Source organism: Lineus longissimus, chromosome 11 (assembly GCF_910592395.1).
Source record: "Lineus longissimus chromosome 11, tnLinLong1.2, whole genome shotgun sequence".
Taxonomy (NCBI): domain Eukaryota; kingdom Metazoa; phylum Nemertea; class Pilidiophora; order Heteronemertea; family Lineidae; genus Lineus; species Lineus longissimus.
In genome coordinates this window covers 4,625,792-4,635,822 of record NC_088318.1, presented here as the reverse complement: position 1 = coordinate 4,635,822, position 10,031 = coordinate 4,625,792, and the positions used below count along the sequence as shown (strand labels likewise).

General features: G+C 42.6%; 1 protein-coding gene across 2 annotated transcripts; it reads left to right on the top strand.

The window, feature by feature from the left end:
• Positions 1–603: 603 nt before the first annotated feature.
• On the top strand, positions 604–4,793 carry LOC135496200 (uncharacterized PE-PGRS family protein PE_PGRS20-like). Of its 2 annotated transcripts, XM_064785378.1 has the most exons (3): positions 604–682; positions 3,222–4,009; positions 4,046–4,793. In XM_064785378.1, exons 2-3 carry the CDS (start codon positions 3,229–3,231, stop codon positions 4,324–4,326), a joined length of 1,062 nt encoding a protein of 353 aa, XP_064641448.1. In that variant the 5' UTR covers positions 604–682; positions 3,222–3,228; the 3' UTR covers positions 4,327–4,793. The 2 variants fall into 2 exon arrangements, with proteins under 2 accessions (XP_064641448.1, XP_064641447.1); XM_064785377.1 differs by having other exon boundaries at positions 3,222–4,793.
• The last annotated feature ends 5,238 nt before the right edge of the window (positions 4,794–10,031 follow it).

Sequence of the window (10,031 nt, the reverse complement as noted above, 5' to 3'; positions counted from 1 at the left end):
AATAGACCGCGAATTGGGCTACGCCTCAATGCGAGGCTTAAGGCAGAAAAATGTGTTATAAAACCTTCCCAGTTTTTATTCACAGCCGAGGTTGTGAAACAAAACGATGCGAAACCGGATCGACTAGAACGTAGGTTACGGTTGTCTTAGATTTGGGAAATTCAAGAAATCGTAGAGTGTGATCGTGTCAGTCCCGAATTAGCTGAGTTACACTTTTTGAACCTTCAGCTTAATTTTCCTGCTAGGTATTGAGCATCAAGGCACATTATATAAATTAGGTCGAAAGAGTATTTTATGGGACAAGCATTTCAGCCTGTGAATAAACTGGCCGCTCATATTTTGTCCGCAGAGCAAATTGAGAGATTATTCGTACGTCATGAGATTAAGGCAAATTTGCCAAAAGAAACCAAATAGTTCGCCTTTGGACAATACGGCTGTTGATATAGTCATGTGTTTAGACCCAGCTATCCTCCAGGGTGAATTTGGTTTAAAGCTTTAAATGTTTTGATTTAAAAATGTTCCAGGGCTTGATGTCGTCGCCAACAGGTGAATCAAAGATATGATGTAACAATGATCGTATTGTGTTTTCGAGTTTATAAGGGACTCAAATGAGAGCCCTGGCATTACTTTTCGCAAAGATTTCGTCTGATCGAGAACTACTGTTAACTAAACGGTATCAAAGGTAAGTTAATTCACATTTTAACCGTTTTCAGATTTTATTGTTTTCTGTAGAGATGGAAATGGGAATACTAAAGTACAGTATGTTTTCATCTAAAGCCAGGCTTGCCAGGAAGCAGTGATATGCCAGTTATTTTATTGAAAGACTCTGGTTAAACAGAAACAATCTGCTAATGTGTATAATGCATCTTGTTGATCCGTGTAGATGTCTAAAAGACATCTATTAGATGTGTATTAGCAGATAATGGATATCTGGTATTAGACATCGCCAGTTGATGTCTATGACACCTAAAAAAATATTCACAAAAAAGTAAGTGGCACAAAATGAGAAGAGAAAAATCATTTAAAAAATATTTTTGTTGCAAATTGTTTTTTAATGTTTTAAATGCTTAAAGCTATTTTGTTTTATCATAAAAAATAATTTAAAAGTGTCTTTTTCTTCGACGTCAACTGGTCATCAACTTGTTATGTCCGATAGAGATAATACGACACGACAGTTATTTTCATGTCGCCCTGTTTCAATATCAAAGTTAGCTACACGATTGTATAAGCTGACAATCGGATCTTTGTGATTCCTTCCCGATAAATATCTGCAATTGCATTCCAGTTGTCATGGTTAAAGTTTTAATTTGGTAGATTATTGTCCATGTATACAGGATATTTACAATGAACCGCAGTTTACAGTGTAAATGCACTATGCGCCTCGTTTTGAATTCAGCCGTTATGGTTAGGCAACCATTACCGCTTGGGTTGGTGCAAAATATAGAAGCAGTCAAAAAGCATTTGAAACCACATCATTCGTTAATTAATTTGAGATGTTTTAGAATAGAAATTGACACCTCACTGTCGGTATCGATTGTCTCACGAAAACCGCTTGGATGGAGCTAAAATGTTGGCCAAAACCTTGGCTACGCCTCGGTTTTTCCTAAATGTATGGTTATTTTCTAATACTCGATGGTCAGCTTCACCAGTTTTACAACTTTCACAGTCAGTACAATAGGATCTACAAGATTACAGTTGTTTTTACATTATTGTTTTTACAAAATATTGTTTCTGATTCACCAAAGACAAATTATGTCATCTCAGATTTTACAGTACGAAGATTCATTTTGCATTTAATCGTTTTGTTTGTTGTCAACGCAGTGTGTACGTAGACCATCTAAACCATGGGAATGAAATGCCACCGGGCCACCAGTCATATTATCGGTTCTGATGTGCCATATACTACGGTGGCCCATAGAGGACATGCGTTTATTTTCAATATAATAGACAATTTTTCTTTTTACAATGCGTTTTTTTTCTCTCGAATTACAACCGCCGTCGGATTTATTTCTCACCGCCGAAAAAATAATTTCCACCGCCGGGTAAAAAATAATAATTCCCACCACCGCGGTGGAAATTAATATCGACCGCGGTGGAAATTGATATCCACCGCGGTGGAAATAATATCCACCCGGTGTCAATAACGAATTAGCTCCCACGGTGGATATTATTTCCACCGCGGTCGATATTAATTTCCACCGCGGTGGTGGGAATTATTATTTTTTACCCGGCGGTGGAAATTATTTTTTCGGCGGTGAGAAATAAATCCGACGGCGGTTGTAATTCGAGAGAAAAAAACGCATTGTAAAAAGAAAAATTTTCTATTATATTGAAAATAAACGCATGTCCTCTATGGGCCACCGTAATATACTGATAGATTATCTAGTCTCGACCTTCTACCTTTGTCTTTTGAAATTCTCGATCTGTTATTCTTACATAAATGTTTTATTCAGTGTTTTTCGGTCCCAATTGACGATGTTGGAAAATTTATCTCTCGAAGAGGGGAAAACGTATTATTACGTGCTAGGCATTGTAGGACAGAGTCCTTCTTTGGGTCCTATTTTAATCCCATTGTTAATATATGGAACAATTTACCCGTCAAAACTCGTGCCATTTTAAGCCATTCACATTTTAAGAATTGTATAGTGAAGTTTTATCTTAACAAGTTTATTTATTTTGAAGTTGAGGACACCTGCAGTTGGACTAGTTGCTGCATGTGCGCCCTCTACAGACCATTTATTTAATGCGGTATAATGAAAATGCTAAATGCGAGGGTTTTAATCAAGTTGTAATTTATGTATTGTCATCCGTTCTTGTAGGCCTAATCTTGAACTGTCTCGGTGTGAGCTTTTTATAGGTATTCCTACCGCACACACCATACTGTATTTTACTTGTATATATGTTCTTTGTACAATACAGTGAAGTTTAAATAGATAAATAAATATTTGAATATCAGCTACGCTATTAAGTATGCCAAAGTGGTATACGTCGACCATTGCGATTCGATGACAGAAAATGCCCTTACAGTTTTGTTACAGAAATACCCATTGGCTAATCGTCCAGCCCCAAGAATCCGCGGTGTTTGTGGCAGTCCATAAGGAGACCTAATTAGGATGACGCGATGGGCTGCCCAGGGAGTCTGGCGAAGGTCGTGAATCACAAACGTTTTTAAAAAATTCTATGCATATTTCTGATAGATCTTTCTATTCCTGTCTTTGCAGCTGAACCATGAAGCTGATGTACACATGCCTCCTGCTGGTGGCTCTCACAGCCTACCAAATCGATGCCAGGCCATTGAACCTCCTCGAGCGATTCAAGCGTCAAGTTGGCATGGGACCATCGCCAACCGGAGATGGTATGGGACCAAGCCCAACTGGTGATGATATGGGACCAAGCCCAACTGATGATGATATGGGACCAAGCCCAACTGATGATGATGATGATATGGGACCAAGCCCAACTGGTGATGGTATGGGACCAAGCCCAACTGATGATGATATGGGACCACATCCAACAGGGGACAAACCAGAATGCGATGATGACGATTGTGAAGAAGAAGGTGGCAAGGGAGGCAAGGGTGGCAAAGGAGGCAAAGGAGGCAAAGGTGGCAAAGGAGGCAAAGGAGGCAAAGGTGGTGATGAGGAAGAGAGCGGCAAAGGAGGCAAAGGTGGTAAAGGAGGCAAAGGTGGTGATGAGGAAGAGAGCGGCAAGGGTGGCAAAGGAGGCAAAGGTGGCAAAGGAGGCAAAGGTGGTGATGAGGAAGAGAGTGGCAAGGGAGGCAAAGGTGGCAAAGGTGGCAAAGGAGGCAAAGGTGGTGATGAGAAAGAGAGCGGCAAGGGAGGCAAAGGTGGCAAAGGAGGCAAAGGTGGTGATGAGAAAGAGAGCGGCAAGGGAGGCAAAGGAGGCAAAGGTGGTGATGAGAAAGAGAGTGGCAAGGGAGGCAAAGGAGGCAAAGGAGGCAAAGGTGGTGATGAGAAAGAGATCGGCAAAGGAGGCAAAGGTGGCAAAGGTGGTGATGAGAAAGAGAGTGGCAAGGGAGGCAAAGGAGGCAAAGGTGGTGATGAGAAAGAGAGCGGCAAGGGAGGCAAAGGAGGCAAAGGAGGCAAAGGTGGTGATGAGAAAGAGAGCGGCAAGGGAGGCAAAGGAGGCAAAGGTGGTGATGAGAAAGAGAGCGGCAAGGGAGGCAAAGGAGGAAAAGGTGGTGATGAGAAAGAGAGCGGCAAGGGAGGCAAAGGTGGCAAAGGACAGGAGGGTGGCAAGGGAGGCAAACAAGGAGGAAAGGGCGGCGAAACGTCCGGGAAGAAACAAAACAAAATATTAAAATGAACTTTTCGCCTAACGCTGTCCGAGCAATGACAATTTATAAGTGTCATCATAAGATTTACTATTGGTCTTATATTTTATAAAGAAATTAAATCTGATTGTTGCCGCTTTAAAAAGCGCTAGATTCAAATAAAATTAAGAGCTGGCAATCGTTTTACAGAAGAACTGAATCAAAGACTGTGCGCTGAACAATTCCATTATGATTTCTCGCCCGCCGAAGATTCATAAAAATCGCGAGTCCCTCAAATTCTGAAGACCGATTTTCGTTGATCTTTCAAGAATGTTCCAAAACGTTTTGAGAGCAGTCACCTTAATGATCGCCTAGAAGTCGCTCTGCTGACTTGATGAAAAAAAACGAAATAAGACGCCATTTTAAATCAGTCCCAGGTTAAACTACTGTGCCAAAAAAATATCAACGCGAATCGATGTTAGCATGTAAAAGATATGTAATGAAATTGTGATCACTATAACTTTTGTATTTGTCGTTTTTATTCCATCTCGGGATAGCGCAGAACAAAAAAACAATCAGTACCTTTTTCTATGTCTGAAATTATGAGGGGAAAATCTACTTTTTTTGCTTCCAGTACAGTCATATACTGTACTTTCAAAAATTCTGATTTCTTTTCTCAAATCTCTGATTCATTTGATCATGACCGAGGTAACTTTCAGTTCTGGGCTTGGTCGTTCAAAACAACATGTTGTCACTAAAACTGGCGTTAACTTAACCTGGCGTTATCTCCGTCAGTCAAATCCATTAGACTTGACGCCAAGTCAAGATAACGCCAGCGTTAGCGACAAATCGTGTTTTGGACAATCGGGTGCTGTTTAGATATCACCAATCATAATTGACAGACACACATGTTGAGTTCCTCCTTGTGGTCAGTAGAGATGTTCAGATTTTGATATGAGAACGAAAACGAGGTGATTTTATTTCTCTGGTTAATTGACGTCTTCAAGTGGACTGTTTAGTTTAATTGCTTCAAAGCTAACAGACACACTCTTTCGTTTTATTTGTGACAACAGGCAACGCGATACGTTGCCGTCAATAATGCCACCTCGTTTTCTTCTTGCTCTCGGAAAGAAATCTGAACCTCTCAAGTAATTCTGGAAGGGAATGGCGAATTGGTCTAACATTGATTTCAGACGTACTGAAAATTTTCAATGTTATTTTTCTTTTTTCACTATCCCTTTGGCTGAGAATGCCAAGCAAGCTCCTCCAGTTCAGTCGAAATACTTTCCTCATAAAACTCGTACAGATTTGCCCTATAGGACGTCAGTGCTGTTATCTATACAGTCGTTGTGGCACTACACTGATTTTCTGGTATTTCTGGTGCACATACTGTATGTACAGCAGTCTTGCAATGAATATACGGTTAACTCGGCTAGGAGTCCTTGCGACTTCTGCATCAAGACAGTTGCTACGTATGGCTCACGACCGATTTTACAGCCGTCCTGACTAAAATTGGTGAACTACTGGTTACTGTAAAATCTTCAAGAGTCTAAACAAACTCGCCCCAGTGCCGAAATTTAAAAAATTACAGGCATTAACAAACTCGTTTGCCATCTTTTCAAAGGTCACTTGCGGCGGCCATTTAATGTCTTAGTAACCCGCCCACAGGGTCACTCACTTCGGCCTGGCGCGAGATGAGGCGCCAGTACCAAAAAGAACACACTGGCGCTTACTCGCGCAAGCGCCGCGCGAGTAATCGAACACGCTATTTGACATGGAGAGAGTCAGATGCTTTCAACGTGTCTTTACAGCCCCTCGATTTGCATCAACGGAGTCGGATGGCCAATGAACCATCACACTGGAAAACCCGTGCTCAGATCCAACCATGCAGGGTCATCGAGAACGATACCCTAGTCACTGTTGTAACGCCGCGTAGACAAAGTGTCCTCGGGTGATCTTTTTTTGTGTCGGGCCTGGTCAAGACAGTCACAATCAGACGTTTAGTGTCATGTTCTAAGGACAGGTGTCGTCTCTGCGTAACACGTGTAACATGTTCCGCAAGCCACCACTCATTCTGTCATCGATTCATGTCACAATGTCAATGTTAAGCACTTGTCCCGAAAATCCATGGCATCCATTTGCAACTGCATTACTGTCAGTCAGAGAGACGGGGACGGATAACTATCAGAGCGGCGTTGTAACAACTAGAAAGACAACACCAAAGACACCGTCTCTCTGACTGTGGTCGGAGTATTACGGGGAGAGTGGCCTTCTCCGCCGTGGCCGGTAAATAGTCCAGGAGAAGGAACACCTCGATCGAACAATCAACGCGGGTGGATATCGCTCGTTAGCCTTTGGTGGCACGACAACTGGGAGACACCAAAACAAACCAAGCAACCAAAGGGACCAGCAAAAAGCTCTCAATGGTCCTCGAAGGTATTAAATGCCACAGTCCCAGTGGATGTCCCCTACTGCGGTCCTCAAATTCTAGCTGGTCCTCCGAGCGATTTCAGCGGTGTTTTCTTACTGGTCTGATCACTGTTGCAGAAATGTCCTAAACCTGAATGATACAGTGTCTCTGGTGACTCTGCATATGGGAAGACATTCTGGTTGTTACAATGTCCTTTACTGAAGTTCTACTACAAGTTGTTGTCGTGTATGTCTCTCTCGATCTGTCCTCAGCGTGGTTGCTATTTCGTCTCTTATTGTGGACATCCCATATGTTGCAGTTTCTTCTTTACTTCCGAATGGCCCTCGTAGTTGTTGTGTATCATCTGATTCACTAATGACACGCGACCTCCCCGAAAGTGTCTCTGCAAAAACGAGTCTCAATCTCTCAAGGATGAACTCTGAAAGGTGGAATGGTTGTGACTTTGTCATCGACTTTGAGTGAACTTGTTGTTGTGTTTCCCCCAGCTGGCTGTTGTGTCGCAGGTCCATTCGTTGTCCATTCACTATTCCGGGCTGCTGTTGATCTCATCGACCCGGCTTCATTGTGGTTGCAATGTCTTTAGCTTATGTGGCCGATATTTCCGGCCAGTGGCCTAATTATTTGGCATACAGGCACCTGCAAGCACATAGAATTTATGATAAGCAAGGAATAATGTTAAACTTATAGTAGAGTGATAAACTCAAGGAAAGGCACTTTTAATGACGGAATGACGGAATATATTTACAATTTACAGAACACGAATATGTACATACCTGCAAGCACATAGAATTTATGATAAGCAAGGAATAATGTTAAACTTATAGTAGAGTGATAAACTCAAGGAATGGCACTGGGCCACACCAAACATTCACTTAAATAGGTATAAGTATATATTATGTAATGATTGAAGGTATTAAAGAGCATTAAAACTATTGTATTGAAAAAGGCAAGACCAGCTTGTGCTGCCATCTGGAATGGGCAGCACAACTATTAAATACATTAACCCATTCTCCCACATACACCCCCTACTTATAGAAATTTCTCCCGAAATTTAGTTTAAATAAAGGTTCCGAAATTTAGTTTAATAAAGGTTCCGAAATTTAGTTTAATAAAGGTTGGCGTGAGTCAGGTCAGTGAATAAGATTGCAGGTAGTGCAACAATATGATAATATGGCAATAATGACGAGTGAGTGACGAGGTGATTAATGATGATGGCGACTATGATAAGTGATATATATTAATGGAAAAGAGAACACACTTTTACTTAGCATTAACCGCAGAAATGCTCGTGGGCCTCAAACAAATTACTGTTTGGCCATTTACCTTCTCATGTGTCCGCTTCTTGTATACGCCTTGGTAGCCAAGTTTCTTCATCTTTGGGGCGAAGAAGTCATAAACAAAATTTGACTCACATTATATATATATATATACGTATACGCTCAACCAATGTACAATACAAAATCACACAAATGTATTGCCAGTAAGCACAACAATATAGTATTATACTGGAGACATAATCCGGATAGCAGCCTCCAAAGCAGAGGGATGACTCTGAAACCTGCTATCCCCAAGAAGCTCAGTGATCAATAACACCTTCTGGCGCCATTCCGGAACAGGACCAACATGCTGTGAAAAAACATACTGTCCATCCGGACGCAACCAGTCCGGTGGCCGACGTCGTCGACTTGACCGACGAAGAGTCTCCGATTTCGCACTCTCTGAATCTGAGTTCGACAGTGCGTCAGAATCCAGAGATGGCCCATCGGAAACCAAAGTTGACGGAATCGTCGCTGTGTCAGGAACATCCTTCAAACTAGCGGATTCTCCCTTAGTTGCCCCCTCCAACTTTTTCAAAGACCTTCTTGGCCTAGGAATAGGACGGGCCAACTGAGAGTCACTGCTAGGCCGACATAAAGGATGGTCGGATTGGCACGAAATCGGGAGCAGCATATTTCGGTGTAGACATTTGCGGGAACCGGACTCGGCCTCTACCACAAACACCGGAATATCTGGATTTGACTGACAGGACACAGTATAAAACTCATCTTCCCACTTGTTGGCAAGCTTGTGTTTGCCACGGTCCCCAACACGGCGAACCAACACCTTGTCGCCGATATTAAGTGTAGCACCACGTACCCTAAGATCATAATGCTCCTTCTGCTTGATTCTGGAAGCCAGAATTTCCCTCTAGCCTGGGCTAGTAGGAATGATGCCACCACTACACTTACATCATAATTATTGTTTCATCGTGCCTGCAAGCTACGTCAGCAGTGTTTCCGAATAACGGGCTGGTGGTCTCATGTCAGTGCGCTGTCGCTGAAAGCTTGCATTGCTATCTCTCAATATAGTTCTCTAAGCTATTAATCAGCGGTCTCTATCTTTTGGCCTCGTCATTGCCGCATTGACCCAAGCTTGCATCGATCCCAGCTTGCTGGCTTTTTGCATAGTCGTTCTCTGACTGTGGCCCGGCATAAAAGCCGCAGTCTCCCGTATTGAGGTCATCCAATTCTGAAGCTACAGCCATGTATCAGGTCCAGACTGCTTGTCTTTTCGTAGTTGCATTTGTCTCCGAAATCATCTGATTGTGCATTTGTCTCGATCTAATGTGGCCGCCTCCGTGATATTTCAGCAGTGTATCTGACTGGTCTGATCATGGTTGCATTGGTCCAAAAACGCTTGCATCCTAGTAATATAGTGACTGGTCTGATTATCTCCTGATTGTTGCTTGCTAGCTGAATGTGCCATGGTCCTGCCCGTCTGTCGACTGCTTGTTCCATTGTCTCTAGATGAGGCCATCCAGCATGTGTCCACATTCTGATCAATACAGTGTGTCTGTTAACTCTGAATATGGGAAGACATCCTTGTTGTTGCAATGCCCTTTACTGAAGTCCCACTGCAAGTTGTTATCTTATCTCTCAGCGTGGTTGTTACTTAGTCTCTTGTTATGATCAGCCCATTTCTTCTTTTATTTCAGTCTGCCCTCGTAAACGATGACAGTTGTCTAAGACAGTAATGAAGGGATCAACATACGTCAATTGTGCGGGGGAAGGGTGTGGGTGTGGTTGTAATTATGGTTTTCCTGTCTTTCCCTGCAAAAGACAACAGTTGGTTTCCCAGTAGCTGCAAGGTCTGGCTGTCGTCACCGCGGAGGGGTGGTTGTAATTTGTGGCGACTTTGGTACCCAGTAGTTTTATACTATCCCTCCCAGACCTACAATTCCGGATGCTGCTACCCCTTTTGACTTCATCCTGGATAGGGGGACGGGTGTGTGTGGTATTCATATAGTTAAGTCTCTGGTGTGGCCAATTGTGTTGTTTTAGTATAAAT

Bases quoted from the DNA above. Each gene is read 5' to 3' on its own strand.
- LOC135496200 (XM_064785377.1), top strand. From the start codon at position 3,229: ATGAAGCTGATGTACACATGCCTCCTGCTGGTGGCTCTCACAGCCTAC.